Source organism: Aspergillus eucalypticola (assembly GCF_003184535.1).
Source record: "Aspergillus eucalypticola CBS 122712 chromosome Unknown BO83scaffold_25, whole genome shotgun sequence".
Classification (NCBI taxonomy): domain Eukaryota; kingdom Fungi; phylum Ascomycota; class Eurotiomycetes; order Eurotiales; family Aspergillaceae; genus Aspergillus; species Aspergillus eucalypticola.
In genome coordinates, this window is record NW_020290299.1 from 358,700 (window position 1) to 384,965 (window position 26,266).

Below are 26,266 nucleotides of genomic sequence, written 5' to 3' on the forward strand. Positions count from 1 at the left end.
GACCTTCCTGATTCTGAGATGCTGGGGCTTTAGAGAAAGATAAAGATATACTTCTCTCTGTTGATAATAATGCTAGCTCTTTGCGGAAGTATGATAACATTTGTATCACGGTAATAACAGCGCTACATGTGGTCCTTCTTTCTATGGCTTAGCTGCTGTCTTTGATCTATATAAAGTACCCTCACCATCTTTCGTCATTTATTTTATTGATTATTCTCCTCTAAGAACCCCCGTGACTCCAGCTTATTATATTCCTTTGTTTTAATTTCGAAGGTTGTTAAGTCTCAAAGTCTTTTGCATCAATTATCATCGGTAATCTCACTTTTGTCTTCTATGAACAACTCCCAGGTTTATACATGAGCAAATAAACGATGCCAGCCCGTTTGTAACGCCATATTAAATTACTCCACCCCTAAAAGACCAAGATCTTAACCTTTTTCTCTGCTGCGCCATACCGCTCCCGGAACTCTGGCCGTGTGAGAAGCTGCAATAACGGGAGGTGCGTTTCCTTCATGTCGAAGATGCCTCGTTGCTTCTGATCCACGTAAGATCCGTCGATGACGATGCGCTCGAGTTCACCCAGTTTCAGAGAGCCTGTAATGATTAGACCTGCTTTGAATATTCATAGTTCGGCTTTTACATACCTGCTTCAATAAGGTCCGAGATACGAGCAGGGGTGCCAGCTCCAATGCCCGTGCTATAAATCATTAGTGATGGCCATAAATCATACACATAATACGTACCGTGCGCGCTCCAGGAACTGCTTAGCCTCCTCCAGCTTGATGTGCTTGGCGAACAACTTTCCGACAATAGCCTCTTTAGTCTGGAACGAACGGAGAGCACTTCAGAAATGTTAGCACCGCATATCATTTCTCACTATCAGTCTCCATGGCTTACCGAACAACGTCGGCAGCTCTGAGCGCAGCGCCAGAAATAACCAGAGTGTGCGGGGTACCCTTCTCCTCCGATGCCTTCGCAAGGTCAGCCCCCTTATTCGGGCTGAACGCCTTCAGGAACGCAGGAAGCTGCTCCAGAGATCGGGTCTGTTCAAACGACGACGTATCCAGGAACGCGGAATCTATTGCCATCAGTACTCCAATCTCCAATACCAGCAAAACCTAACTTACCCGGCACAGACAGATCATTAAGTTCAACCGCACTCAGCTCCTTGTTATGGCGTTTGGCCTTCTGCAGGAAGTGATCGGCCAACAGCCGGCCGTCCATCTTTCCAATTGCTTCATCGATGCCGCCCTTTGTCTCCGTCACCTTGGTATCGGCAGGCTCCTTCTTAGCGGGCTTCTCACCCGACTTGCCCTTGTCGTCCTTCTTTCCTTTGCCCTTGCCCTTGCCTTTCCGGTCATTGAAGTTCTTGCCGCCCTTGTGCTTCTTGTTCGGGCCTTCGCTGGTGCTGCCAGTCGGCTTTGCGTCGTTCGGCTTGGAGTCTTCGGCCTGGCGCTTGCGCTTCTTGTCCACCTTGGCGGCGAGGGCGGACGGCTTGGGAGTTCCGTCAGACATGATTTGCAATCGCTGGACAGTAGTTTAGATGTACAACTGAGTCGTATTATTCAATGGCACAGAATTAGCTGTGACAAGCGTATGATGTCGCTGGCCGTGCAACTTTTTCTCTCCTTATCGATAAGAAGCAGCACCAATCAGTGGGTCTAACTGGGATTCGTTGACCGCCTTCCCTTCTGTCCGCTGCTGCTCTTCTCCGAGACGCGCTCCAGTTATCACTATAGCCATACAACCCCTCTTCATCTATTGCCGATATTGGCTTCTATTGTCATGAACGGCTGGTATAGCTATTGAACGCTGATAACCGCTACATCATAATCTACTTGATGCGATAGATCCACATCCCCGCTAGCCAATGGCGACCACACCCAAGCCGCGTCGCCGGTCACCCCGAGTGTCTGACGGCTCGGAAGCATTGACTCCAGTAGGAGACACCACACTCACAGGGGTAAGCTGCTTTCTTTGTATTATATCATCTTGTACCTACTAACCAGAGCCAGTTGCAACGTCTCCCCGCTCACACAAAATACCCCCTCACTCCCAGCCGATTCGCATCCACCACCCCCTCCGCGAACCGATACACCCCGCGAAACAGGGGCGCCGGCGCGCCATCCACGCCGTATCGAGTGCAGGCGCTGCAGCGACGCGCCGCGAACACGCCCGGACGCGATCGTAGACGAAGCGGGCGGATCCAGCGCGAGACGACATTCGATATCCTCCGCAACCTGGGGAAAGCCCTTGCCCCGACCACCCAGCCTATACAATCTTCGCCGCAGGAGCAAGTAGAGTCTTCGCCAGAGCGTGAACCGGAGAGAGATGAAATCGATGAGTTAGATAATGAGCCCGAAATTGAGCGCCCTCGTTTGTCGCTACCGCTCGATGAGGTGGAGGAGGTAGATGAGGAGCCGGAGATGCACCCACCCCGGCTGTCGTTGGCATTTGAGGAGGAAGATATTACGGTGGAGTATCCTCGACGGGCTACGAGTGAGCATGATCGTAATAGGTTATCCATGATGAGTGTGGGCGGTCCTCGCATGAGTGAGATTGGGGCGGCGACTGGATTAGAGAGTGAGAGTGAGGATGGGGATGATACGGGGATTTTACACGGTGATAATGGAGGTGAAGATACGGTTCTTACGCAAGGGGACTTTGACGGAGGGTGAGTTCTATGCACAGTTAGGGAGATCCATCGCTAACCTATATACAGAGGTGAAACGGAAGATCTTGGACGGTTCAACTTCGAGTTTAATTTCCCGTCGCCGCCTGCTCCTGGCGCAGAATTGGACCAGGATGAGCCCATTCATGACGATGAAGGGTTCGAGCTATCTATGGACATGCCAATGGACCCTGGAGCAGGGTCCGATGACGCCGACAGCGTGTCCATCGCTGCTGGCGACTTCGGCATGGAGCTGCAATCGCCGCCGCCCGCTCCGGTGGCACTAAGTGAGAGCCAGAGTCCAGGTATTGCCGGAGGGGGGCTGCGGGACGAGGACCGCTACGTCTCCGGCGCGAAACAGAAGAAGCTCTCCCGACATGGCATTCCCGTGCCCAACCTTCCCATCGGAGTCGTGAAGAAGCTGGCCACCCGGTTTGCGCGGGCGCGGAACGGGTCAAAAGCCAAGATCAGCAAAGAGACACTGGCCGCGATTGAGCAGGCTTCATCGTGGTATTTCGAACAGGCGAGTGAGGATCTGGCTGCGTATTCCAAGCACGCGGGGCGCAAGACCATCGACGAGAGCGATGTGGCAACCTTGATGCGGCGGTAAGTTCAGCCATTACACCACTCTTCTACAAGAATACTAATTCAGTAGGCAACGGCATGTTAACCAGTCCACCACGATCTTCTCGCTGGCGCAAAAGCACCTGCCCAAGGAGCTGTTGCAAGATATGAGATTGGCAATGCCACCATGATGATACAATATACATTCCTATAGATACAAGTCCAAACGCCGTCCAGCATGCGGGGACACGAGCCACTACCAGTTCCGGTTATGGCGCACACGCCGAGTAGCCTCGTTGGGGCGCTTGCGGATAATCATCCACAGCATGATGGAGGTTGCCAGCGACAAGCCGTACCTGCGGCCGTCAGCCAGGGTTCTATACCGCGTCCGGGGAGGGAAGGGGGAATGCAACATACCAAGTAAAGATATACTGGCTGTGGTTGTTCTTGAGGTTGACTTCAGCAGCACGGCCAATAGGGATACCCTTGGCCTCGCGATCCATCGCCTCGACCATATCGGGGACTGATCCACCATCATAGATTAGCTCCATCATCCGATACCCAAACCAATCAAATATAAGAAAGAAGAAGAATAACATACCCATAGTCTCCTCAATCCAAACGGGCTGACTCCCCGTCAACTCCGCCATCTGCTCAATATCAGGGAAATAGAACTTCCCCTCAGCCGGCACATTATCCGGCGTAAACATATTCTTCTTCCACGGCTCCCTCAACAATCCCTCCACCACGACCTCCCCCTCCGGCAATGCCCTCCCCTCCCCTTGCCTCAACCTATCCCTCTGCTCCTTCATCTTCCGACTAATCCACCCCCGATTCACCAACACCGTACTCCCACCCTCGCGCTCCAGCGGCGTCACCACAAAGAACCCATCCTGGCCCTCTCGCATGCGCGGACCCACCAACATCTCCTGATCATGTCGGAGTGTGCCCGTCGCGACGACCCGGCGGTAATCGAACTCGGAGATCGCGGACGGGTCGATCCGCGGGGGTAGAGGCAGTGGGGGCTTGATTAGTCGGTCTTCGAATTTAGCAATGAGGTTGGTTTTCCACTCTAGACGTTGGATTTGCCATGTTCCCAGGGCGAAGGAGATTATGGGGATTAGTGCTGCATTGTTTGTATGTATGTTAGTTTAGTTTGTGGTTGTGGTTGGTGGGATGGGTATGGCGCACCGAGAATGATCAGTCCCGGACCATGTTTCCGGCCTGTGCGGACAACTTGCGAGGGGGCATCGACGACGGAGAGCCAGCGCTGGTCGTCGTTGAATTGGTTGTTGTTGTAGAAGCGAAGCTGGGTGGTGTTGTTGGTTCGGCGGAGGCAGCGCGTGCAGAGGGAGTCCGGTCCTGCTGCTGTTCCTGTTCTGTTGAGGGCGGTGCGCAGAATTGAGGAGGCGGGGCGTAGGGGGGTGGTTCTTGTGCCCGTCCGGGAGAGGACGGAGAGGAGGGAGCGCATTTTGCGCGCTGTTGGGTGTGGTCTTTGATATGATTGATTGGGTTGAAGGCAGTTGGGGGTTGAAAGTGCCAGTGGAAGAATGAAGAGAGAGCGGGTCGGGACGGGGTCTTTTCCGCCGATGCGGATTGTCGGCTTATCGATTGCGGGTGTCAGTCGGTAGCTCCGTAACCACTAGCTTCATTGTCACTTGTCTATTTCACATACTCGGGAAGCAAGACGCAAAGATGTTCTACTCTGGGAGCTTACAGGAGGGTATCGCTGCGGCGGTCGCTGAGAGCAAGGCTGTCGTTTGCTTCGTTAGAGGTTTGTTCTTCCTTTCTACAGGCATTGAATGGAGGGATGCTGGAGCTCGGCGATACTCCGCATTACTGACACGGCTACTTAGATGACGAACAGACGAGCACAGAATGGGAGGAAAGCTACTTTACGTTTGATGAGGAGGTATGCAACATATCATATACACATGTTTCTGCATCTGCTAACGCTGCGCAGTTATCGCAACTACTCCAATCGAGAGCTGTCCTCTTGCGCTTCACCAAAGGTAGTCAGGAAGCGGGCTTTCTGGCCTCTTTTTGTCCCATCGTCAAGTTTCCTACCGTCGTCGTGATAAAGTATGTGTTATGCTTCTTGGGTTAGGGAAGTTGTTGACCGTCGCAGGAATGGTATGATGTGCGATTACCTCGTGCCGGATATTTCCAAGGAGGACTTTCGCGATCGCCTACTTGTGAAGCTGGATGAGAGTCGCGCGCCGGTGCAGCAGGATGTAGGGAGTGCAGATGCTGGTGGTGGTGAGGTTCCCTCTGCGCCTGTGGTTTCTGATGCTCCTGCGACTGTGTCTCCTCCTGCACCGGAACCTGTGTCTTCGGCGCCTGTACCGGCACCAGCGCCTGCTGCAGAGCCAGCTCCTACACCAGCTCCATCTCAGCCTGCACCCCAGCCCTCCGCAACTGAGCCAGAGCAACCCCGCGATGCAGCTATTCGTGAAGGAAAGAGACGAGTAGACGATGCGCGAGCCGAGCAACAACGTCCGTCCCCGACCAAGAAACTCCATCAACAGAAGAAGCAAGAACCAGCACCTAAGCCGACTCCCCGACCAGTCACGCAAGAGAGCAAGCCCAAATCCAAGCCTACCCCCAAAGCGAAGCCATCCTCCTCCGTCACGCCCAAAGAGCCCGCCACCCAACCCGCTGAACGGCGCCCACCCTCCCCTCCGAAGCAATACCGTCTCCAAGTGCGTCTCTTCGACGGCAGCTCCGTGCGCTCCAGCTTCACTCCCACCCAGACTATCCGCAACGACGTTCGTCCCTGGCTTGATGGTCAGATGGAAGAGCGCAGCCCCTACAACCTCAAACACATCCTGACGCCTCTCCCGAATCGCACCCTCACCATAGCCGACGAGGAGCAAACCCTAGCCGAGCTGGGACTCGGCAGCTCCGCCAACCTGGTTATGGTCCCAATCCAGTCCTATACGGAGGCGTATTCCGGTGCGGGCGCCAGCTTGCCAGTCCGAGCAGTATCGTCTGCTTACGGACTGGTGTCGTCGGCGGTTGGTACTGCGACGGGGCTTGTGGGATCGTTCTTTGGGTATGGAACGACGCAGTCGTCAGGTAATGAGACTACGCCGGCTGCTAGCACGGCTCCGTCGGCATCGAGTGATGCGGGGCGCAGACGGGTGAATGCATCCAGAGGACCGATTATTCGGACGTTGAGGGATGCGCAGAATGAAGGGGACGACCGGCAGTTTTATAATGGGAATCAGGTGAGTACTGATGTTAAAGATGGGTGTTCATATGCTAACGGTTGTGTATAGTTGAACTTTCAGCCTCGAAATGATGGAGACAGACGATAGGAAGCCGTATTGTAGTGCAAATACTGGAGTTCCTGCTATGTATGTATCAAACTCCCACTTCCTTTGCTTGCAGCGAAGCATGTATGTACCTCTATGAGAATGACATAAAACCTATATTATCATTTATCATCTACAAATCTAAGTACCGCAACCAAATGCATGGAAACAGAAACACATGAAGAGTGGAATGATCCTTTTTTATCTATATTTTCAGTTCCTGTCCATGCATGCCCATCACAGACATAGCCAACCCATTAAAAAAAAAGGGTAGTAAGCTTCTCAAGTGGTATATGTTATACAAAGGGGTAATAGATAATAAAATAAAATAAGAGAGAAATAACGGGCTAATCCACCAATATGCCTTATATTGCCCATCCATCCATGAAAGAATCATTCATCTCATCCACCATCATCAATCTCACCTTCGATACTCAGTCTCCATTTAGTACGGCTTAGCATCAGCCTGGCAAGCCTTCTATAAACACAATACCCATTAGCATATGCCCACAACAACCACTCACAATCACCAACACCAACCCCGGGGAAACGTACCAACTGGTCCAAGTACCACCCACAGATCGTCAAATCACCCTTGTTCTCATCCATGCACTTGCGGAAGTTCTGCGCATCCGTGGCACAAGCCGGCGCCTCCCAAGAGCTGTTGGTAGCGTTTCCAGCCCAGAGACCGTTGTCCATGGGCTGAGCGGGAGCCGGCGCAGCCTGCTGGGGAGCCTCAGCGGGAGCACTGGAGCCGCCACCACCGCCGAAGAACATTCCGCCGATGGCGTGGCCGATGGAGGAGCCGACGGCGACACCACTATATTTCATCATATGTTAGTTCGGTTCATTTATATAAGGGGATTTGGGGGGAAGGTATTGAGGTATGTGTGGCAACGTACGCAGCAGTCGAGGCCATCTGGCCGAAGAGACCGGGGCCCTGGCTTTGCTGGACGGGAGCAGCGGCGGGAGTGGCAGCGGGGGCAGCAGCCGGAGGGGGAGCGTGGTGCTGCTGGGGGTGAGCAGCAGTGGAGTGAGGCTGTTGCTGGCCGTAAGAAGGGGCGGCAGCAGGTCTGGCGGGAGCAGCGGTAGGACGGGTGGGAGCGCTGCGCGCGGGAGTAGGGGCGGCACCACGGCGTTGACGAGGCATTTTGTGTGTTGTTGTTTTGGTGGTTGTGAGGGTGGTTAAGGGAGAGAGGTGTTAGGTCTGGATGTTGTATGTGAGTTAAAGTGTTGGGAAGCGGGTGGAGAGAGTTGTTTTATAGTCGGAAAAGAAGAAGCTCGAAAGTCGGGCGGAGAAAGTTCGAAAACTCCGATCGCCCTGGTTATTCTCCCGTTCCTGATTGGTTGCTTCGGACGTTAGGTCAGCTGCCGGTCCCGGCGCTTACGGTTGATCGTTGCTTTAATGCCGAGGATGGATGGGTTTAGAATGGAAATTGAGGGATATATTATTATTGTCTTCTTGAATTGCTTTATTGCTAGTGGATGTGATATTCGCTACTTAGTGGAGACGACGTTCGAGTCTTACAGAACAGTGGATCTGAAGTTATCCGCACTTGTTCTGCTTAACTCCGGCAGTGACTCACTGCATTGCCATGATCCACAGGGCTGAGCATGAACATTCTCTCGCTGTCAGTCACTTGCCACTGCTTTGATTAAATGACTCGAATCGTATAGTAGTCTATGGAAGACTTTGTCCGTTCATACACCAGGTCTTCTGTGACCATGGCATGCACCCGGTGCCTCACTGTACTCGTCTTTCAACAGATTCATTGAGGCTGTCCTCTATGCGGTGGGTATCATCATTCCATGTGTACTTTTAGTAGTTTCGTGGCAGCAAGCCTGTAGACAATATCTGTTGCTGAGATGATTGCGCGTCACTCTTTATTGAAGTGCTGCAATCCCAGTAACAGACAGCCCCTCAACCGGTCCAGCCGGCAGATCGACATAATTCGCTACATCCTCATTTCAACTTCTTCGTCTTGCGCAATTCATCCTTCTTCTTTCTCCGCTCCTTCTTGTTCTCATTGTGCTCTTCCTTGCTGACCCTCCTCTTCTGCTTGTCCTTGCGCTTCTTCTTATCATCAGAGTTCTTGCCCGACTTAGGAGCGGGCTTTACAAGCTCCTCGGACTCGGATTCACTCTCGGAATTGCTTGTCGCATTCTGCGATGACTGCTGAGACGTAGCACCTGCTTTTTTAGCCAGTATCGATGCCTTTAGCTGAGCGCGTGCTCTCTCCTTTGCCTCCTGCTCCTTGCGCGCCAGGTCGATTTTGTCATTTCCAGCCTAATCAATTAGCCTCGACCCCCCAATGTGCCGTGTAGGAGTAACTCACAAGACCATGTTTGATAAAGCGACTGGCAGCCTGCTTGTCAAGAGTTAGAGTACGCTTTTCCGGCTCCGCTTCGAGCGCGGTGATCTTCGCAAAGTATTGCTTGACTCTAGTTAATTCTCTAAACACGGAGTGTTCCTTAGCATTGACGCCGTGAAGACGCAGATACGCTGTAGATATTAGCAATCAAGCTCGCCCCCGCTGCAATGGTGACGTACAGAAAATAAGAGACTCCAGCGCGTAAGTCACCAAGACGTGGAATTTCGCTTTATCCATCACTGGAAGCTTCTTCGACGTCTCCACCACGGAGCTGTCCAAGATGGGCTTCAAAGCCTCTTCAAGATCATCGATGTTGTCATCCAGCTGCTCAAGTAGCGGAAGTAGGTCTGCTGCCTCCATATTGATTATGTGTACGAATATCTGGGGAGGAATCGATGATGTTGGATTGAAAAGAAGCGGATAATGTCGATTTTTTATCTCCGGGCGGTCTCTAAGGCGGTGAAGAGCTATATGTCCGCCTTCTCCCTCATGCAATGCCGACTTCACTCTCGATCTATATCTTCTCATTTGAGAGCATACTGTTGTTGGGGCTGTGAGTCCTGGAGTATTTGCCAATCGTTTGATCTTATAATGAGACGGTGATTACATTATAGTCACCTCTCAGCTTGGACGGCACCTGAACTCGGACTCACTGTATTTACTCTCCAGCCGTCAAAGTGTCGTACATACTGGGGCGCAGTCCGCTTCGGCGGACGACAGTCTGCGAATTATGTCTTGTCTCAAGGCGTAGTTCGCATCCCAAACTATATGGCCGATTTGTGTCTACCTGGATGCAGAACGCCGAAGAAGCGTCAAAAGATAGTGGAAAGCGCCGACTGTCTGGACGCATACATATCCTAGGCCTTGGGAATGTAGGCACATTTGTTGCCCACTCTCTCGCAAGTCGTCCGTCGCCTCCGCCTGTCACTCTACTCTTGCATAACCCCAATCTGTACAAGTCATGGCTGGGGAGAAAAAAGTGCTTAGCAATTAACTCGAATGGATTGGACGATATCAAGACGGGCTTCGATGTCAACGTCCTGAATGGCAAAACGTGGCATGCATTCCCATACTGGGATAAAAACGGCAAGACCGGGGAAGCCATGGCTCGGACCGATGAGGGCGATGTTGAAGGCTCCCTAACCGGGTCTGTCCAAGATGAGGAGCGCATTGAATGCTTGGTCGTCAGTGTCAAGGCGCCGGTGACGGCTATGGCTTTGGAGTCCGTCAAGCATCGCCTGACACCCGACTCCACAGTTCTACTACTTCAAAACGGCATGGGCGTCATTGATGAGCTCAACGAAAAAGTCTTCCCTGACCCCCGCAAACGCCCAAACTACATGCAAGGCATTGTCTCTCACGGGCTGGCCCGCAGAAAAGAACCATTTCAGGTCGCCCATACGGGCATCGGCACGACCATCCTGGGACCGGCTTTGCCCTCGAACTCGACATCTCCGATCAGCGAAAACGAGGATGACTGGGCCGCAAGCACCAAGTACCTCCTGCGGACCATGACTCTCACCCCGCCACTGGTTGCTGTCGCGGAGACTCCGTCCGCTCTTATGCTCTACCAGCTCGAGAAGCTGGCGATGAACGCCGTCATTAACCCGCTAACGGCTGTGATGAACTGCGAAAACGGCGAGCTCCTCTACAACTACAGCTTCACTCGCGTAACGCGATTGCTCCTTCATGAGATTTCGAGCGTGATCTGCGCCCTTCCCGAACTCCAGGGCATCCCTGGTATCGAGAGCCGATTCTCCCCGGAACGACTCCGCTGGATGGTCACGCAGCTTGCCAGCAAGACAGCGAAGAACCACAGCTCCATGCTGCAGGACGTACGAGCCGGCAAGACGACCGAGATCGAGTACCTGAACGGGTACATTGTGCGCCGAGGCGAAGAACTCGGCATCAAGTGTGTGGTGAACTACATGATGAAGCACCTGGTTTTGAGCAAGCAGCACACGTCGAAGCAAAGAGATGCCAGCGCCATTCCGATTGACATTCTGTAGTCTTTCCAGAACGGATGCCTGTACTTATATTTGAACCGATTGATACTACTAGTTAATATACCCCTTCACTTATTCTATACACACATCCGTCCCCAGATAGAAATGATATCATATCATGAAGACACCCGATCAATCGCCTCCTCACAAAGCCCCCGAATCTGCCTCCACCTCTTCAACAACATCCTAACCACACCTTGATCCTCCGTCTGGGCAATATACAAATCCTCTAATCGCGCCACCGCCTCATCCGCTTCCTTGATATACACACCAATCCAGCCCCGAATCACAGCCGCTGACATCTTCTCATCCACCCCGTCGGTCGAGTATCCAAGCACATAGTCTTGCCAAAGTCGTAGTGGCATATAGGTTAGTCCGGCGGCAATTTCTGTTCGGTAGCAGACGCCCTCGGAGGTGAGTTGGTAGTTTCTGTGTTTGGTTATGGCTTCGTTAGTGGTGTGTAGTGATAGATAAGTGAATGGGAGGCGTACCCGTAGTACTGGTGGAACTCGAGTTCTTCTTGTTTTGAGGCGTTCAGGTCCTGCAGGATTATTTCATCAAGATAGAGGGTTTCGGAGGCGTTGGTGTCGAGGTAGAAGCCGTCTAGATGGATTAGAATGCGGTTATGGTAGAGATGCGGTGGTATTGGTGGGGATGGGGGCTTACACTCTGTGAATAGGAAATCGTTCGAATGAGGCCCGTAGCTCATGTAGATTTCCTCGCCTTCATCTGTACATCATTTATAAGATTACCGCTATCTTCCTCTCGCAAAAACGATAAGAGAGAGGTAGGGAACATACTATACTCCTTCGCCGCACGAAAGACATACTCCTCCCCGTCGAACTTAACATTACACTATCCACAATATCTCACGTTAGCCATCTCATCCAACCTACACAGATAGAAAGGGAAGGCAATATACCGCCACATCCGAATGGTTAAAATAATCCGCAAACGGCACCAACGCCATCGCATCATTTCTATCCTCCGGCATCTCCGCCCCCGGCAGAAGATAAAAGAAGCTTCGCGTATTCACAATCACCCAATGGTACGTGAACAGTTCTTTATCTGTCTCGGGGAATACCCGGACAACGATATCCCATGCTTTGCGGAGACGGGTTTCTTGTGCTTTGAGGAGGTTCTGATGCCTTGTGTCGTACTTGTGTTTCCGTTTCCCGGGGGTTATGGTGCTCCAGGTGTTGGAAATGGAGGGTGGGAGGAGGTCCTGGATTTTGCTGGTGTTGCTGTTGCTGCTGGGTGATAGGGGGGAAGATGAAGACCAGAGGATAGGCATGCTGGAAGTAAAGTCTTCCATTGTGGGCCAGGTGTTGCGCCATGGTGTTATGTGGGAGGGACTGGCGTTGGTGAGGTATGCGGCGTAGAGGGTGTGGGTTGGTGTGTCTGACGGGAAGCGCGAGGTGAACGTGGATGGGAGTTTGGAGGGTGTGAGCATTGCGGAGTGGGGGACTTTCACGAGGATGGAGTCTTTCTGTTATATCATAGGATGTTAGTTGGTGTATATGAGTTTGAGGGGGTATAAGCGTGGGGATGTACTTCTATCTTTCGCGTTGCGATCATACCCAGACCGCGGCCAGGGAATCGCGCCGGACTGACCCCATTGATGACGATGCCTTGTGATTTGGCCCATTCTGTGAAGAGCTCGTGCTTCTCGCCGGGCCACCAGGTGGGCTTCATGTTGACAGTCGGTTTAGACAATTGAGGGGTAACTGGTTGGTGTGGAGGGATTGAAGGATAACGAGAGGTGTGACAAGTATTTGTGGGAGGGTTGAAGACAAACAAAGCTCCCCTGTCTGAACCTGCGTAATTATTCCTTAAGCAAAGTACATCCAGCGATATCAATGCCTCCGTATCCCTCAATGGCAATTCAAGCAGAGACGATCAGATGCGCCAAAAAACCGCCGATAAAGGAAAAGATTATCTTATCGATCTTTATCAGCCCTACGGCACCGCACACCCACCACTAGCGCCATCCGGCTCCGAAAGCATCCCATCGTACCACACTCTCATCTACATCCATCCGGCCCAAGGATCATGTCCATTGCGACGTGTTACCCTTCACTCGACACACGATGACAGTCCTCCGGACGCGCAGCGCCGTCCAGCACGCGCGCGAGCTAAACAATATCCTCTCCTGCGCAGCACCGCTATCGCTCCGCGCCCACTCACGGCCTATCTCCGGCTTCAACCGTCCTCCGCCTAACTATCCCGGCCATGTGCCATTGAATTTTGTAGAGCGCGGCGCTCTGGCCATTGGGTCAGCTGTGGGTTCTCTTCTTAACCCCCGAAGAGCTGGTACATATACTTCAGTCAATCCTAGTATACAACTTTGTAACTAACATATCACTAAAGACCTAATTGCCGCCTGCGGCGAAGCCACCGCAACACCCTACTTCATCTACCGGCTCCGCGACGCCATGCTCTCCGATCCAACAGGCCGACAGATACTCCGCGACCGTCCGCGCATCACCTCCGAGACCCTCAAACTGCCATACCTCCGCTCCCTCCCCGAGAACACCGTGGGCCGGACCTACGCTACCTGGCTGGACCGCGAAGGCGTGTCCCCGGACACCCGGGACAATGTGCAGTACATTGACGACGAGGAATGTGCGTACGTCATGCAGCGGTACCGCGAGTGTCATGATTTTTACCATGCTGTGACGGGATTGCCGATTTTCGTGGAGGGCGAGCTGGCGCTCAAGGCGTTTGAGTTTCTGAATACGTTGATTCCCATGACTGGGTTAAGTTTGTTTGCGTCGGTGAGGTTGAAGCCTGCGGAAAGAGAACGGTTGTTTTCGATTTATTTGCCCTGGGCGTTGAAGAGTGGGTTGCAGAGTAAGGAGTTGATTAATGTTTATTGGGAGAAGGTGTTGGAGAAGGATGTCGGGGAGTTGAGGGCGGAGTTGGGCATTGAAAGGCCGCCGGATATGAGGGAGATTAGGCGGATGATTCGGATGCAGAAGAAGAGGGAGAAGGAGTTGATGGAGCAGAGGGGGCAATAGCTTCAGATGGGATCAGTATGCTTATTATCATTAGATGTATTATATTCTTTGCTTCCTGTTGAGGAAGCTATATTTCTGTATCATTATATGAGGAATGGCCACTTCCTGAATGATTACTCGGCCAAGTGTCATTAGGTCCTCGGTGGAGGAACTGTTGATGGACTATCAAGTTGGAAAAATTGTACTTTGGTCGTAGCAGAAATTCAGCTGCAAGCTGCTCTGGTCGTGAAGGTAGAGATCCGAGAGCTGGAGGTATCATTGAACATGGCAAGCATTCAGCACAAACCGAACACCCTTCGCTAAAAACACATCTCACAGATCCAACAGGTCGTCATCATCATCCCAGCCGCCGCGCCGGTTAATCACAATCTTGTGCTCCTCCTCATCCTTGCGCTGGTTCTCGGCCATGGCGTTCAGCAGCTGCTTGAGCTGCTCCTCGGTAACCTTCTGGCGCAATTGGCCGGACTGGGCGAGCATGATAAGACGAGACTCGACGTCAGCAGCGCGGGATTCCTTGACAAGGCGGATGCGACCCAAACGATCGGCGGCTTCGGGCTCGAGGATCTGGTTCAGGATAGTGGCGCGGCGGTCGGCTAATCGTATAAGAATAAGCAATTCGTTCGAGAGAGCGATGTAGGCAGAGAAATTCCTCCAGCGTGTTCTATTCTAGTGGGTCATGAGTTTGCGCATACCTTCAGCTTGCCTGGAGTGGAGCAACAAGTCAGTAAAGATTTACAAAAGCAGAAGCAAAAACGAGGTATGGGAAGCATACCTTCTCTGTTCCTCCTGGTTGCCGTCCGAAGGGCCACCACGTGCGCCACCCTGTTGCTGAAGCTGGGCAAGACGGGCCCGTCTGATCTATACCAGATTTAAGCATTTGATACGAAGAGTGTTGAAGGCGCGGATCCGGGTATTCATCGAGCATGGACGCCCATGAAGACGGGGAAAGTTAAATGTAGGTGGAAAGGTTTCATACTGACCTCTTCAAGCTCTGCGTCGGCCATGATTTTTGATGTGCTGTGTATGCAAGATCCGAAGACCAGGAGGATTCTAATAGTGATGCGGGGTAAAAAGGGACGGGATGAAACTCGGACAGAATGAATTGCAGGCCGATGCCGAAGCGGGGAGATTATCCCAGGATTAGACTCTGGATGATTCGACGCATTCCATCTTTTGGAGAACTTTCCAACCCCACCTTGCTTGAATGCCTGTGAGCCTTAGGCACTCAGGCACATGAAGTGGGGCGCCATGAGGCCGTCGGGCATCCTGGCCCGATCCGGCAATCAATAGTCCGCAGACCAGTACTAGACTAGTTTGGAACTGGGGTGGCTGGGCACTTGGGCCAATTCATTACAGATTACACACACACAAATACGGCATAGCACAATTGCGTGCATAATATGTTCAGACACAATTGTTAATCTTCTTTATACAAAGGTATATGCAGATGACTTGTTTAGAGTCAAAACTGCAGACCGATGCTGCAATGCCAACAAACCCGGATATAAACTTCAGGACGAAAGTAAGTTGAGTGTTGTTTGTGTCGGAGGGAGATGGAAGATCGCAGTGACTGCAAGTGTCGTCATCAGGTGTGCCAAGGAAGAGCTGCCTTTTTGAGCCAAAAGAAACCATCCACCGCCGAAGATCCGGCTGATTTTGGGAGAAAGATTGGCTGATTATCCCCAAATTAGAACGCCCTAATGTCGCACCCAACCGCATCGGATGGAGCTTTGCGCCCAAACTATTGAAAAGCGTGTGAAGAGTTTTTGCAGGTAGAGAAAAAGCTTATGAATTGGAACGAGCTCTCTCAAATTTCCCAAGAGGCTCTAGTCACCGTCTCCGGAGGCCCTTGCGAGATCGGGTTCCGTATCGAGATCGTACCTAGTGGGAACCATTAAGCCGGATGAGAACGTGGCGCGAGTAATGGGAAAAAAATGATTCCACCATCCATACAGAGTATCATATCATACGTAATCTAGCAATGGCGTGTTACACTTGAACAGCCCATCAGACTTGATTGTAGGACGTAGTAATGGTTTAGTTTCTTCTTCCCCGCCTTTTTCCCTTCATCCACACCGAGGAATGAACCAAAGGATGGAATGGCAGCCAGCCCCAAGCTTTACGCCGGCCCTTGTGATTGTCCACCACCGGAGACGCGCCGGGAGGCGATCGACCTTCCAGATACGGTAATCTCTAAGCGCCTGTGGTTTGCCTCCGTGTTGATGATTGGCTCACTGCCGAGTGGAGCGGTATCGGGACCGTAAATACAGCAAGCAGGGCGGCGATACCGAGTCAGACGTACAGTGGAAATGATACTCTGTTACTGTTACTGACTGCCTGTTGCGACCTGAATCCACTTGCCGTACCAACTCCGGCCTTGCCTGCAGTCGTGCTGTGCTCTTCTTGTTCTTGTTCTTGTCTCTGCTGCTACTCTCTGGTCGTCCTTGACCTCTTCTTAATTATCCCCATTTGTTCTTCCCCCCGGTCGCTGACCAGTTTTTTTTCTATCTATAATTCTTTTTAAACTAATTTAATTAGCTTACACTAATCTTCCCACTAAATCCCATCATCTGCCTTGACGAAAGAGGGGTTAAGTCCACTGATTACCCGCTAAGACGTCTCTCTCCCTTCCTTTATCTCCCTCAACCCGGCTCTCGCCTCCAGTTAATCGTCATCCTTCCGGTCTATCCTTCCCTACTTATCGTCGCCTCTCCTTCATACCCCTCTTTCAGCGGCTTTCGCTCTCTATCGAATTGCATCTCGCTCCTTTCTGCGACTCAATGCTTCGTTCTCCGACTGGCTGATTCCTCTCCAGTCTGCGCGCTGGCGGGGACGTCACGTTACTGCTTCCCCCCCTGCTTTAATCCTTCCATGCATACATCCTCAACCAGCCCTTGTCTCTGCCAGGATTTGCAGATGCGAAGTGTCGCCGGTCCGTTATATACGTGGTTGTGATACGCGCCGTCTTCTGCTGTGATACCCTGTTCTGCTGCATTTGCCGTGTCGATATCTCACGATCATCATGGCCGAGTATGTATATTCACGTCCCTCCAATGCAGTTGGCCGATGCTGTGTTTGTTTGCTAATTTCGGTGACAGTTTTATTGCTTTCCACACTTATTACTCTCGCCACAATTTCCTATCCCCGTCTACCATGCTGCCACGTCCCACCAGCCACAAACGGTCGAATTCCTCCGAGAACAACTCTCTCTCCCCCGACAAGACCGTCACGAAAGCCAGGTCCACCAATGACCTGTCTGGAACCGTCACTGCGAAGCCGACACCGGGCGTCCGCTCGTCCAGTGTTGGCAACTTCCAGGAAACTAGCTTTAGCACCTTAAAGGATCCCAGACTTGCGAGCCACTCGGAAGACTCGGAGACGTCAGAGTCAACACAGTCGCATCATCCAGACTTGAGCAATGAGGTCGCAGCTCTGAGCGTCAAGTTGGTCCAGGCGATCAACAATCAGACGACACTCGATGACAACCTAGTCGCCACTCGTCAGGAATTGGAGCAGGCACAAGCCAAGATCCGAGCCCTGGAGTCGGAAAATGAAAAGTATCGGCAAGACATTGATCAGGAAGTTTTGATCAAGAAGTCCGACGTGGATTATGAGATGTTGCGCTTGCAAGCTGCATTGGCTGAAGAGAAGGCTCAGCGCGCCCTTGTGGAAAAGGAGAAGAAGGGCATTGAACAAGAACTAGAAACCTTAACTGCCGCGCTTTTTGAAGAAGCCAACAAGGTAAGCTCCATATGCGATTGTATGTCGGGTCGACCCACTGACTTGTTACCTCTTGAACAGATGGTCGCCGCGGCCAAGCTAGAACGTGAGGCTGTAGAGAAGAAAAACGAGCAGCTACGCTCTCAAGTCAAAGACACCGAAGCACTGCTTGCATCACATCAAGAACAATTGGCCGAGCTAAAATCTGTTTTGCATGGACTCAACCTCGCCAAGGATGATAGCGAGACTCGCACAATCATCTCGACAGCTCCGTCATCACCAACTATGCCGCGGCATCCTTTGCATGTCAGCAAGAATTCTGAGATTCCCGACATACCAGAGGAAATCCCCACATTGGAAGAGCTCACTCCAGGGCCGTCCACTAGTTTCCCACATTTGATTAAGCCGGTCTGTCGAACGGATATCCAAGCTTATGAGGACTTTCGGGAACTCTTCACGACATCTCGAGCTTCCAAGCCTGCAAGTCGGGCCACAAGTGGGTCTTACGCTGGCTTGAATGTCATGAGTTTGGCTAGTGGGTTCGGTTCAGCGTCGTCATCTCCCGCCAAATCTCAAACACATTCTCCCAATGGCAGCGTGTCTTCCCCACAGCCCGTGACTTCCCACATTCCTCTCAAGGAGACCCGCTTCTACAAGCGCGTGCTTTCGGAAGACATCGAACCGACCCTCCGGCTTGATGCTGCGCCCGGGATCTCATGGCTAACGCGGCGCTCAGTATTAAGTGGGATCTGCGATGGAACTCTCCTGGTTGAACCCATGCCGCCTTCAGCAAAGAAATATGAGTTTCCTTGTTCAATGTGTGGCGAGCGCAGAAACGGTCCCACCAACGAGAGGACCCATCGATTCCGGACGTCCGATAGCGAGACCGCTCAACGATATCCTCTGTGTATACTGTGTTTAGAGAGAGTCCGTTCCAGCTGCGAGTTCACTGGATACCTCCGTCTCATCCTTGACGGCCATGTTCGCATTGGTGATGCGGAAGAGGAGAAGGATGCATGGGATGAAACTATCCGACTAAGGGAGAGAATGTTCTGGTCACGCATCGGGGGTGGAATTATCCCTTTGTTTGCTCACGCCAATGGCTTCCAAGGAAATACCCCTACACCTACTGATGGCGTTGAGGCTCCTGTTGCAGATGGTCGTGATGAGTGCCAGCGGTCAATCATCTCTACTGTCCCTGAGGATGTCGCTATAGAAACAAAGAACCTAGACGACATTGAAGAGCACAACCATGACGAGGGTTCTGTGGGAGACGATCCGTTTGTGTCTGCTCCCTCCGAGTCAGAATCTACAGCCAGCAGCGCGGCGGTCTCTCCCACGGATGCCAACGCACCCGTATTGAAGACAGACCTCGTTGATGATATGAACGAGCAACCTGATGTGCAGGTAATCGTCCCTGGAAATACGCATGAAGCCGATAGCGTCAAGCTCTCAACTGAAGTTGAGGAGACGCCGAGCAACCACGACACCACAAAGAATGGTGATAACTGATATGATCAATGCCGATTTGACCCACGATTCTTATCGTTTCGACAACGCGGACGTTCCTCCGTTGTCTTACACTCTACTTGGGTTTTGATTTCGTGTTCCCGACTAGCATTTGCGCGGACCCACCCTTTTTCAAACTTCATCTATTCTCATATACCGGTATAGTTCAACCATGCCTGCTTGCTTAATTCCTCACCGATCCTGTCCTTTGCATCCGAGACATATTATCAGTCAAGAGCAGCATGGGATATGTATTATTAATACCTTGTTTTTTCTTGTTTCTCCTTTGTATACATATTTTTCTTTCTATTGGGTTTGTCTTCATTTCTTGTGTATTTGGTTTTCTCCCAAGCTTCTTTACCCTTTCGCGTTTGTACCTCCTGCACCAGTTGTTTGCTCAACGCTATCGGGATGCGAAGGTCCTCGATGCGCGAAGGTACTCCTGGATGAACTATGACCTCGCATTTCAATGATTTCTGCGTTTCTTTGTCACATGGAATAGTGTCCACCCGGCACTTTCAAGTTTTTGCAGCATACATTTCTTTCTGTTGCTATTCCCCCGGTGCATCTAATTGCGATTGATTCTTTTTACGCGATATACATGGTGGCAGAGATATCAGGGCTTATGGAGCGGATGATGCAGGAATGCAAGCTAGTGGCTTTGCACCTAGCAAATTTGCAGATTTAGGTAGAGCAAAAATTCATGATGTTCTCGAGATATCTTCGGTATCGTACCTTAAGCGTAGACGTTATAATCACTACGCGTGGATTAGGCTTATGAGCAACTACTACACCATGCGTATAAGTTTCTCCTTACAGACATAAGACCCAGATCAAACATGAAATGTTATCAAGATTTTACAACTGAAGTGTAGACGACACACGTCTCGCCTCAAAGAAGACCTATCAACCACGTATACATACTCCTTCATCGACTGCAAATAAACGCCTGAGTAGACAATATAACGATAGATCCTAATTCCCAGTATGCCAGGTAAAAGTGTAAATATGAAGAGAGAAAAAAAAAAAAGGAAAGGGCCCAAATAGACACATCATGAAAGAGTCACGAAACAAAGAAAAAAAAATGAAACAGAAAATACACGATTAATCTATTTCCTCGTCATAGCTTGCCGTTCATGAATGCGCCTAATCTGCTCTTCAATATTCATACTCTGAGGATTCGGAGGCGCGCCAGCAGGTCCGACAACAGGCGGCGGCACAGGTCCCGAACCAGGCACGGCACCTTCGACAGCCATCTTCTTGCGCCGGGCCTCTTCCTCCGGATCGACAGCCCCAGAGCCAGGCATGGCAGCGGAATCGAATACGTCGCTTCGTTGACTGGCCAGACGTTTGAGGTTGTTGACCACGTCCACGGTGAAGAGGTTGGTGGTCGCGCTGCGGGATTCGGCCTTGGCGCGTTGTTCCTTCCAGCGGGGATCGAGCAGCTCGATGCGCATGTGTTGTTCCAGTTCGCCGACGGGGATCTGCTGGTGGCAGTTCGGGCAGAGCGCTGTGGCGCCTGTGGGGTTTTGGCGGCGCGCTTGGGCTCGCGGGACGTAGTCGGAGCGGATGCGCATCGGTTGTTGTTGTTGTTGGGGTTGTTGAGCGGCGGCGGCTTTGGCGGCGGCCGCTTGTTCGCGTGCTTCCATACGTTCCCGGATGTATTGCTCTTCTTCTTGGGCGGCGGTGGACATGGGTGGGGGGACGATGGGTTGTTGAGGGGGCAGGCCTTGAGGGGGGTAGGCGGGGCCGGCGGGGATGATGGGTTCGGGTTGTTGTTGGGGATAGGCGTTGTAGTAGATGGGTGTTTCCTCTTCGGTGGGCATGGCTTCTTCGATGCGGAGAGGATTGAGAGACATCATGGCTTTTTGTTCGAGGGAGGCGGATTGAAGGTCGTTGAGGGAGGTTGGGGGAGGGAGGTCGACTTGGTCGTCTGCTTCGGTGAAGAGGACGGTTTCGACGACGACGAAATCATGCCAGTCGATTTGGGCGTATGCGATACGCTCTTGCTCTTCCTCCTCCTCCTTCTTTTGTTTCTGCTGTTCTTGGTATTTGACCCATTCGGCGCGTTGCTTGGCGCGGTCGAGGACGTGGAATTTGTTCTGGACATTGTGCTCGAGGTCGGCGAGACGCTTCTTCTCTGTTGTGGCGGCATCGATTCCTTCGGAGCGGAGGAGGATGGTGTATTGGTCGACGAGTCGGGTGAAGAACTGGTAGAGACTGTGTTGCGGGCGCAGGAAGTCGAACTGGAAGTTTCTGGTTTCTCGTTGGGAGAGCGCGGTCATGAATGACTTTCCACGCTTGGCGACGAATAGGGCCGTGAGCTTCACGACTTCCAGATCTTGCGCATTGATTATGGGCATCCGTGCAGAAAAGTGAAACTCCGGCGGTTCTTCGGGGCCCTTAGGTTTCTCGGGTTCAGCGGCGGGGGTTGCTTCGCCTGGTCGGCCTGCGGCCACTGCTGTTCCTCGTCCTTCCTTGATCTCGACAAGACGCCATTGGTAGAAGGGAGCGTAGGCGTCACCGGGGTTGAGGAAGGAGAATTTGGGGTTGTTCCGTTCCTTTTCACGAACGCGATCTAAGAGTCTGCGCGTGAGCTGCGCGGTCCGAATGATAGAATAGTATGCAAGGGTGTGACGTACCTTCGAAGACGACACCATTTCGAGCGACATAGCCGGCCGTTTTCTCGACGATAGCTGTTTCAATGTTAGCTTTCAAAGCGTCACCAGGCCTCGGAGGCATCGACAAACTTACCTCGAATGTCCTTGGGTGGCAAGACCACGCCCTCAGGCGGCTTGCCCACCTCTTCCGGCAGCGGAGTACCTCCGTTACTTGCAGATGCCATGGTTCGCACTCCGATGAAAATGGAGAGACGCGGGATTGGATGAGAAAGTCCAGACTGAGGCGATTCGGCGACCTGCGATGTTCCTTTTCGGGTTGACTTCATTTCTGGGCGCGGCTATTGAATTCTAAGCGCGGGCGGACAGGCTACCCGCGCGCTTAGCTATGGGAGCTGATTATTGGCTGGATTATCCCGAGGCTAAACCGCGATGGGCCAGTCCCTGGCGTTGTCAATCAATCTACTTGAGTAACTTAAGTAACTTGACCGTTGATGAACGCTGGGGCAACATCTATACGTCATTGATTATTATTGTTTGTTGTCATGGCTCAAAGCTTGGACGTATAACATTAATTATTGGGACATTGTAGACTATATATCGCTATAATTAAACTGCCCCTACGAGGCTGATGCTGGCGGCGTGCATGGGGGCCTTGCATATTGCTGACGGGCAGAAAACCAAGAGTCTCCTCTCAAACTGCGGCCGACGATCTGGCCTTAAAGCGGCCGACGCTTTCGTCCGCCTCCCTAAATCGTCCCACACGTGCTGTGCTCGCTCTTCATCATCTTCCCTCTTACTCTCTTGCCTTCCCCGGTCCCCTTTTGTTCCGCTTCTTCTCTGTCATGGCGCTTCTTTTTTTGAAATAACTTCTTACCCTCTTTTTGATTGTCCACTTTTTTTGTTTACACCCTCCACACCCCATCTACATCTGTGCCTGTTCAGCGGGGGTGGTCCCGAAGCTCCCCTGGAGTTGGAGCATTGTGCAGTAACGGGCTCCGTCATTGTTTCGCTTGCCCGCGGTAGCTCTTGATGATCAATTGCCCTTTATTTTTCTGCTTTTAGGATCTTCTGAACCCCTCCCCCGACCAGTCTCCTGTCCACTCCTTCTTTCTTTCCTCTCTCTCTGAAATTCTCTATTCGAACCGCCTTCGACAATGGCGGCCAAATCCAAAGACACCTTGGCGGTTACGCCGCCGCCAAAATCATCCTCACGCTCTCCCAGCCGCTCTCCGGGTCCCAAGAGCCGCAAGAAGGCCGTCGCGGCCTCCTCGAGCTATGCATCAGATGGCGTTACGGACAACAATATCTTCCATCTTCCCGCTTCCGACTATAGAACTCTGGCTCTGGTAACCATTGTTGCGGCAGTGGTCCGGTTGTTCAGGATCTACCAGCCTTCTAGCGTTGTCTTCGACGAAGTCCAGTATGTGTGCATGCCTTTTCCCGCCCCCGCATATGCCGGAGATAATCTTGTTCTAATGCATGGCCGACAGCTTCGGAGGTTTTGCGACAAAGTACATTAAGGGCCGCTTCTTCATGGATGTTCATCCTCCTCTTGCCAAGTTGCTCATCACACTTGCTGGCTGGCTGGCGGGCTTTGATGGCGAGTTCGATTTCAAGGACATTGGAAAGGATTACCTCGAACCGGGCGTACCATATGTTGCCATGCGCATGCTTCCGGCGATTTTGGGTGTTCTCACGATCCCATTGATGTTCCTGACATTGAGGGCATCGGGATGCCGCACTATCACCGCGGTGCTAGGTGCCGGTGTCGTCATCTTTGGTAGGTCTCCATGCCTGTCCGACTGGTCAATTGCACATGCTGATTTAGCGCAGAGAACGGTCTCATTACTCAGTCTCGCCTCATTCTCTTGGATTCCCCATTGGTGTTCTTCACTGCGCTCACCGCATTGTCTTTCACGTGCTTTACCAACCAACAGGAACTGGGACCTTCTCATTCCTTCCGTGGACCCTGGTGGTTTTGGCTCGCAGCAACTGGCCTCTCTCTGGGCGCTACCCTCAGTGTCAAATGGGTTGGACTCTTCACCGTTGCTTGGGTTGGGTCGCTTACCGTTCTCCAACTGTGGGTTCTGCTTGGTGATCCGAAGAATGTCACACCGGTACGTGCATCCAATCATCGATCTATATCTACTTGAGCCAGCGGCTAATCTTCGTATTCTACAGCGCCTGTGGTTCAAGCACTTCTTTGCTCGTGTCTTCTGCCTGATTGTTATTCCCCTCAGCTTCTACTGCGCCATGTTTGGAATTCACTTCCTGTGCCTTGTTAACCCTGGCGATGGAGATGGATTCATGTCGTCCGAATTCCAAGCAACCCTAAACTCCAAGGGAATGCAGGACGTTCCCGCCGATGTTGCATTTGGATCCCGCGTCAGCATCCGTCACCTCAACACCCAAGGAGGCTATCTTCATTCTCACAACCACATGTACCCCACAGGAAGCAAGCAGCAACAGATCACGCTCTACCCCCACAAGGATGAGAACAACATCTTCGTCCTCGAGAACCAGACTCAGCCTCTTGGCCCCTATGGAACAGTGGAAGGCCCCTTGGCCTGGGACAACATTACCGCGGAGTATATCGAAGATGGCGCTGTGATCAGGTTGGATCACCTTATTACTCGGAGACGTATTCACTCGCATGATGAACGGCCTCCTGTCACAGATGTGGATTGGCAATTCGAGGTGTCTGCATATGGCTACGATGGATTTCCCGGAGATGCAAATGATCTCTTCCGCGTTGAAATTGTGAAGTCCCTCTCTGAGGGCGAGGAGGCGAAGAAGCGACTGCGCACCATTCAGACCAAGTTCCGCCTGGTGCACGTTATGACCAACTGTGTCCTGTTTTCCCACAAAGTCAAGCTTCCCGAGTGGGGTTTCGACCAGCAAGAGGTGACCTGCGCCAGAGGAGCTACTTTGCCCAACAGCATCTGGTACATTGAATCGAACAGCCACCCTATGATAGCCGAGGATGGTGAGAAGGTTAACTACAGGAACCCCGGTTTCTTCGGCAAGTTCTGGGAGCTGCAGAAGGTGATGTGGATTACCAATGCTGGCCTGACTGAATCGCACGCTTGGGACTCTCGCCCGCCTTCCTGGCCGACCCTCCTCCGTGGCATCAACTTCTGGGGCAAGGATCACCGCCAAGTCTACCTCCTGGGCAACCCCTTCATCTGGTGGTCTTCAACGGCGGCCATTGTTATCTACATTATCTTCAAGGGAGTTTCTGTTCTTCGTTGGCAGCGGAGCTGTGGTGATTACCACAACGTGAACTTCAAGCGGTTCGACTACGAAATTGGTACTAGCGTACTTGGCTGGGCTTTCCACTACTTCCCCTTCTACCTCATGGCGCGCCAGCTTTTCTTGCACCATTATTTCCCTGCCCTCTACTTCGCTATCATTGCCCTTTGCCAGGAATTCGACTTCCTTGCCAACCGCATCAAGAGCCTTGGGCTACCATCTCGCCCTGTTATCGGCAAAATGTTGGCCGGTATCTTCCTTGCGATTAGCATCTTTACTTTCACACTGTACTCGCCTCTGGTCTACGGCAACCCATGGACCCAGGATGCTTGCAACAGTGTAAAGCTAATGGACAGCTGGGACTTTGACTGCCACACATTTTATAGTAGCGTAAGTCTCCCGGGCACCGCAGCCGATACTCATGTTGTAGGCGCTAACATGATTACAGCTCGACCAATATGTGACCCAGATCGTGGACACGCACCCGGCTATCCCCACGACTCAAGCGCCAGTGCCACAAGCACCCCCCGTTGTGATGGAACAGCCACCACAACAACAGGTCCCGCAGCAAGTTCCGCAACAGAAACAGGAAGTCTTGCAGGAGGAGGCACAGGAACCGGCTGTCACGTCCCGGGCTCGGCACACTGCCAAGGCCCGTGTGGAGTACCGTGATCAACACGGAAACGTGCTGGATGAAGAACTTGTTGCTCAGTTGAAGAAGGAGGGTAAAGTCCAGTTCGAGAGCCGTCATGAGACGAAGACTCGCCTGGAGAACGGCCGTATTGTCGACATGATCGACGGTCAAATTGCCCCGCCTCATCCCGACGTTGAAGGCCAAAATCCCGAAACTGTCGGAAGACAGCCCCCTCAGGCTGTAGAGGACGGCCCAGCTTCAGTAGCCGGGCAAGGAAGCTCCCAGGAGCAGCGCGGCTCGCCTGACCCCAAACCGGCCAGCGAGGCCAACGAGGCGACCAAATCTTGAATAGACTTGAAGCATTTGTGAGGGATTGCTGTACTGGTTTTAAACGTTGGCTGTTCTCATTTACTTCTTCTGTACTTCTTTTCTAGCAATAACTGGCTTCTCTTTCCTCCCTCTTGCTCATTCAACTACTTTGGTCTAACGAAATGTGACTCTTGTACATGATTACTTACGTGTTCCTGGATTTAGCGGCCTACTTGATTGTACATGTCTTATCACGGTTTGGAACTTGGTG

General features: G+C 52.1%; 13 protein-coding genes across 13 annotated transcripts; 6 read left to right on the forward strand and 7 right to left on the reverse strand.

The window, feature by feature from the left end:
* Positions 1 to 317: 317 nt before the first annotated feature.
* On the reverse strand, positions 318 to 1,586 carry BO83DRAFT_367381 (uncharacterized protein). The gene is made up of 5 exons (XM_025529757.1): positions 1,128 to 1,586; positions 898 to 1,078; positions 744 to 842; positions 645 to 697; positions 318 to 594 (listed from the first exon to the last, which is right to left on the reverse strand). Exons 1-5 carry the CDS (start codon positions 1,513 to 1,515, stop codon positions 413 to 415), a joined length of 903 nt encoding a protein of 300 aa, XP_025384927.1. The 5' UTR covers positions 1,516 to 1,586; the 3' UTR covers positions 318 to 412.
* Positions 1,587 to 1,763: 177 nt separating this feature from the next.
* Positions 1,764 to 3,747, forward strand: BO83DRAFT_381165 (uncharacterized protein). The gene is made up of 4 exons (XM_025531924.1): positions 1,764 to 1,963; positions 2,016 to 2,674; positions 2,723 to 3,277; positions 3,327 to 3,747. Exons 1-4 carry the CDS (start codon positions 1,871 to 1,873, stop codon positions 3,424 to 3,426), a joined length of 1,407 nt encoding a protein of 468 aa, XP_025384928.1. The 5' UTR covers positions 1,764 to 1,870; the 3' UTR covers positions 3,427 to 3,747.
* Positions 3,393 to 4,771, reverse strand: BO83DRAFT_381166 (cytochrome oxidase assembly protein SHY1). Its single transcript, XM_025531925.1, has 4 exons — positions 4,427 to 4,771; positions 3,837 to 4,361; positions 3,653 to 3,758; positions 3,393 to 3,591 (listed from the first exon to the last, which is right to left on the reverse strand). Exons 1-4 carry the CDS (start codon positions 4,704 to 4,706, stop codon positions 3,492 to 3,494), a joined length of 1,011 nt encoding a protein of 336 aa, XP_025384929.1. The 5' UTR covers positions 4,707 to 4,771; the 3' UTR covers positions 3,393 to 3,491.
* A 130-nt stretch (positions 4,772 to 4,901) lies between these two features.
* BO83DRAFT_381167 (UBX domain protein) lies at positions 4,902 to 6,659 on the forward strand. The gene is made up of 5 exons (XM_025531926.1): positions 4,902 to 5,009; positions 5,092 to 5,147; positions 5,199 to 5,317; positions 5,364 to 6,465; positions 6,517 to 6,659. The coding sequence occupies exons 1-5, from the start codon at positions 4,931 to 4,933 to the stop codon at positions 6,553 to 6,555; spliced, it is 1,395 nt and encodes a 464-aa protein (XP_025384930.1). The 5' UTR covers positions 4,902 to 4,930; the 3' UTR covers positions 6,556 to 6,659.
* An 86-nt stretch (positions 6,660 to 6,745) lies between these two features.
* Positions 6,746 to 7,964, reverse strand: BO83DRAFT_367393 (coiled-coil-helix-coiled-coil-helix domain-containing protein). Its single transcript, XM_025529758.1, has 3 exons — positions 7,455 to 7,964; positions 7,108 to 7,372; positions 6,746 to 7,030 (listed from the first exon to the last, which is right to left on the reverse strand). The coding sequence occupies exons 1-3, from the start codon at positions 7,700 to 7,702 to the stop codon at positions 6,998 to 7,000; spliced, it is 546 nt and encodes a 181-aa protein (XP_025384931.1). The 5' UTR covers positions 7,703 to 7,964; the 3' UTR covers positions 6,746 to 6,997.
* A 551-nt stretch (positions 7,965 to 8,515) lies between these two features.
* Positions 8,516 to 9,415, reverse strand: BO83DRAFT_401636 (Sas10/Utp3/C1D family protein; the record flags this gene model as incomplete). The annotated part of the gene is made up of 4 exons (XM_025533475.1): positions 8,516 to 8,839; positions 8,889 to 9,055; positions 9,104 to 9,305; positions 9,404 to 9,415. 4 exons carry the CDS (start codon positions 9,413 to 9,415, stop codon positions 8,516 to 8,518), a joined length of 705 nt encoding a protein of 234 aa, XP_025384932.1.
* A 43-nt stretch (positions 9,416 to 9,458) lies between these two features.
* On the forward strand, positions 9,459 to 10,992 carry BO83DRAFT_381169 (ketopantoate reductase family protein). The gene has a single exon (XM_025531927.1). The coding sequence runs from the start codon at positions 9,716 to 9,718 to the stop codon at positions 10,931 to 10,933; it is 1,218 nt and encodes a 405-aa protein (XP_025384933.1). The 5' UTR covers positions 9,459 to 9,715; the 3' UTR covers positions 10,934 to 10,992.
* An 18-nt stretch (positions 10,993 to 11,010) lies between these two features.
* Positions 11,011 to 12,825, reverse strand: BO83DRAFT_113885 (uncharacterized protein). The gene is made up of 6 exons (XM_025525950.1): positions 12,485 to 12,825; positions 11,853 to 12,419; positions 11,731 to 11,785; positions 11,597 to 11,659; positions 11,422 to 11,533; positions 11,011 to 11,359 (listed from the first exon to the last, which is right to left on the reverse strand). The coding sequence occupies exons 1-6, from the start codon at positions 12,623 to 12,625 to the stop codon at positions 11,047 to 11,049; spliced, it is 1,251 nt and encodes a 416-aa protein (XP_025384934.1). The 5' UTR covers positions 12,626 to 12,825; the 3' UTR covers positions 11,011 to 11,046.
* Positions 12,826 to 12,977: 152 nt separating this feature from the next.
* On the forward strand, positions 12,978 to 14,068 carry coq4 (ubiquinone biosynthesis protein COQ4). Its single transcript, XM_025534236.1, has 2 exons — positions 12,978 to 13,243; positions 13,301 to 14,068. The coding sequence occupies exons 1-2, from the start codon at positions 13,021 to 13,023 to the stop codon at positions 13,948 to 13,950; spliced, it is 873 nt and encodes a 290-aa protein (XP_025384935.1). The 5' UTR covers positions 12,978 to 13,020; the 3' UTR covers positions 13,951 to 14,068.
* On the reverse strand, positions 14,040 to 15,088 carry BO83DRAFT_344466 (DNA-binding protein). The gene is made up of 4 exons (XM_025528722.1): positions 14,931 to 15,088; positions 14,723 to 14,808; positions 14,643 to 14,653; positions 14,040 to 14,543 (listed from the first exon to the last, which is right to left on the reverse strand). Exons 1-4 carry the CDS (start codon positions 14,952 to 14,954, stop codon positions 14,263 to 14,265), a joined length of 402 nt encoding a protein of 133 aa, XP_025384936.1. The 5' UTR covers positions 14,955 to 15,088; the 3' UTR covers positions 14,040 to 14,262.
* Positions 15,089 to 16,902: 1,814 nt separating this feature from the next.
* BO83DRAFT_113922 (guanine nucleotide exchange factor SEC2) lies at positions 16,903 to 19,267 on the forward strand. Its single transcript, XM_025525951.1, has 3 exons — positions 16,903 to 16,980; positions 17,049 to 17,691; positions 17,752 to 19,267. Exons 1-3 carry the CDS (start codon positions 16,973 to 16,975, stop codon positions 19,180 to 19,182), a joined length of 2,082 nt encoding a protein of 693 aa, XP_025384937.1. The 5' UTR covers positions 16,903 to 16,972; the 3' UTR covers positions 19,183 to 19,267.
* Positions 19,268 to 20,012: 745 nt separating this feature from the next.
* On the reverse strand, positions 20,013 to 22,077 carry BO83DRAFT_381173 (putative pre-mRNA splicing factor). The gene is made up of 3 exons (XM_025531928.1): positions 21,934 to 22,077; positions 21,822 to 21,875; positions 20,013 to 21,757 (listed from the first exon to the last, which is right to left on the reverse strand). Exons 1-3 carry the CDS (start codon positions 22,022 to 22,024, stop codon positions 20,289 to 20,291), a joined length of 1,614 nt encoding a protein of 537 aa, XP_025384938.1. The 5' UTR covers positions 22,025 to 22,077; the 3' UTR covers positions 20,013 to 20,288.
* An 877-nt stretch (positions 22,078 to 22,954) lies between these two features.
* On the forward strand, positions 22,955 to 26,034 carry pmt1 (protein mannosyltransferase 1; the record flags this gene model as incomplete). Its single annotated transcript, XM_025535506.1, has 5 exons — positions 22,955 to 23,220; positions 23,291 to 23,580; positions 23,634 to 23,917; positions 23,982 to 25,442; positions 25,501 to 26,034. The coding sequence occupies 5 exons, from the start codon at positions 22,955 to 22,957 to the stop codon at positions 26,032 to 26,034; spliced, it is 2,835 nt and encodes a 944-aa protein (XP_025384939.1).
* Between the last annotated feature and the right edge of the window lie 232 nt (positions 26,035 to 26,266).

What these genes read in the sequence shown, in the direction of transcription:
- BO83DRAFT_367381 (XM_025529757.1), bottom strand. Translation starts at nt 1,515, where the DNA reads ATGTCTGACGGAACTCCCAAGCCGTCCGCCCTCGCCGCCAAGGTGGAC. An exon ending in AGAGCTGCCGACGTTGTTCG is followed by an intron (nt 843 to 897) that starts GTAAGCCATGGA and finishes ACATTTCTGAAG; the next exon opens with TGCTCTCCGTTCGTTCCAGA. An exon ending in CAGTTCCTGGAGCGCGCACG is followed by an intron (nt 698 to 743) that starts GTACGTATTATG and finishes AATGATTTATAG; the next exon opens with CACGGGCATTGGAGCTGGCA.
- BO83DRAFT_381165 (XM_025531924.1), top strand. Translation starts at nt 1,871, where the DNA reads ATGGCGACCACACCCAAGCCGCGTCGCCGGTCACCCCGAGTGTCTGAC. An exon ending in CAAGGGGACTTTGACGGAGG is followed by an intron (nt 2,675 to 2,722) that starts GTGAGTTCTATG and finishes ACCTATATACAG; the next exon opens with AGGTGAAACGGAAGATCTTG. An exon ending in GTGGCAACCTTGATGCGGCG is followed by an intron (nt 3,278 to 3,326) that starts GTAAGTTCAGCC and finishes CTAATTCAGTAG; the next exon opens with GCAACGGCATGTTAACCAGT.
- BO83DRAFT_367393 (XM_025529758.1), bottom strand. Translation starts at nt 7,702, where the DNA reads ATGCCTCGTCAACGCCGTGGTGCCGCCCCTACTCCCGCGCGCAGCGCT. An exon ending in CAGATGGCCTCGACTGCTGC is followed by an intron (nt 7,373 to 7,454) that starts GTACGTTGCCAC and finishes GATGAAATATAG; the next exon opens with TGGTGTCGCCGTCGGCTCCT. An exon ending in GGTGGTACTTGGACCAGTTG is followed by an intron (nt 7,031 to 7,107) that starts GTACGTTTCCCC and finishes TTGTGTTTATAG; the next exon opens with AAGGCTTGCCAGGCTGATGC.
- BO83DRAFT_113922 (XM_025525951.1), top strand. An exon ending in TTTTTGAAGAAGCCAACAAG is followed by an intron (nt 17,692 to 17,751) that starts GTAAGCTCCATA and finishes CCTCTTGAACAG; the next exon opens with ATGGTCGCCGCGGCCAAGCT.
- BO83DRAFT_381167 (XM_025531926.1), top strand. Translation starts at nt 4,931, where the DNA reads ATGTTCTACTCTGGGAGCTTACAGGAGGGTATCGCTGCGGCGGTCGCT. An exon ending in ACTTTACGTTTGATGAGGAG is followed by an intron (nt 5,148 to 5,198) that starts GTATGCAACATA and finishes AACGCTGCGCAG; the next exon opens with TTATCGCAACTACTCCAATC. An exon ending in AGTTTTATAATGGGAATCAG is followed by an intron (nt 6,466 to 6,516) that starts GTGAGTACTGAT and finishes GGTTGTGTATAG; the next exon opens with TTGAACTTTCAGCCTCGAAA.
- coq4 (XM_025534236.1), top strand. Translation starts at nt 13,021, where the DNA reads ATGACAGTCCTCCGGACGCGCAGCGCCGTCCAGCACGCGCGCGAGCTA. An exon ending in TCTTAACCCCCGAAGAGCTG is followed by an intron (nt 13,244 to 13,300) that starts GTACATATACTT and finishes ATATCACTAAAG; the next exon opens with ACCTAATTGCCGCCTGCGGC.
- BO83DRAFT_381166 (XM_025531925.1), bottom strand. Translation starts at nt 4,706, where the DNA reads ATGCGCTCCCTCCTCTCCGTCCTCTCCCGGACGGGCACAAGAACCACC. An exon ending in TCCGGGACTGATCATTCTCG is followed by an intron (nt 4,362 to 4,426) that starts GTGCGCCATACC and finishes CAAACAATGCAG; the next exon opens with CACTAATCCCCATAATCTCC. An exon ending in TTGGATTGAGGAGACTATGG is followed by an intron (nt 3,759 to 3,836) that starts GTATGTTATTCT and finishes ATGGTGGATCAG; the next exon opens with TCCCCGATATGGTCGAGGCG.
- BO83DRAFT_381169 (XM_025531927.1), top strand. Translation starts at nt 9,716, where the DNA reads ATGCAGAACGCCGAAGAAGCGTCAAAAGATAGTGGAAAGCGCCGACTG.
- BO83DRAFT_113885 (XM_025525950.1), bottom strand. Translation starts at nt 12,625, where the DNA reads ATGAAGCCCACCTGGTGGCCCGGCGAGAAGCACGAGCTCTTCACAGAA. An exon ending in TCGTGCGGCGAAGGAGTATA is followed by an intron (nt 11,660 to 11,730) that starts GTATGTTCCCTA and finishes AATGATGTACAG; the next exon opens with ATGAAGGCGAGGAAATCTAC. An exon ending in GAGTTCCACCAGTACTACGG is followed by an intron (nt 11,360 to 11,421) that starts GTACGCCTCCCA and finishes AACCAAACACAG; the next exon opens with AAACTACCAACTCACCTCCG.
- BO83DRAFT_344466 (XM_025528722.1), bottom strand. Translation starts at nt 14,954, where the DNA reads ATGGCCGACGCAGAGCTTGAAGAG. An exon ending in CCGACGCAGAGCTTGAAGAG is followed by an intron (nt 14,809 to 14,930) that starts GTCAGTATGAAA and finishes AATCTGGTATAG; the next exon opens with ATCAGACGGGCCCGTCTTGC.
- BO83DRAFT_381173 (XM_025531928.1), bottom strand. Translation starts at nt 22,024, where the DNA reads ATGGCATCTGCAAGTAACGGAGGTACTCCGCTGCCGGAAGAGGTGGGC. An exon ending in GCCACCCAAGGACATTCGAG is followed by an intron (nt 21,876 to 21,933) that starts GTAAGTTTGTCG and finishes ACATTGAAACAG; the next exon opens with CTATCGTCGAGAAAACGGCC. An exon ending in AAATGGTGTCGTCTTCGAAG is followed by an intron (nt 21,758 to 21,821) that starts GTACGTCACACC and finishes GCAGACTCTTAG; the next exon opens with ATCGCGTTCGTGAAAAGGAA.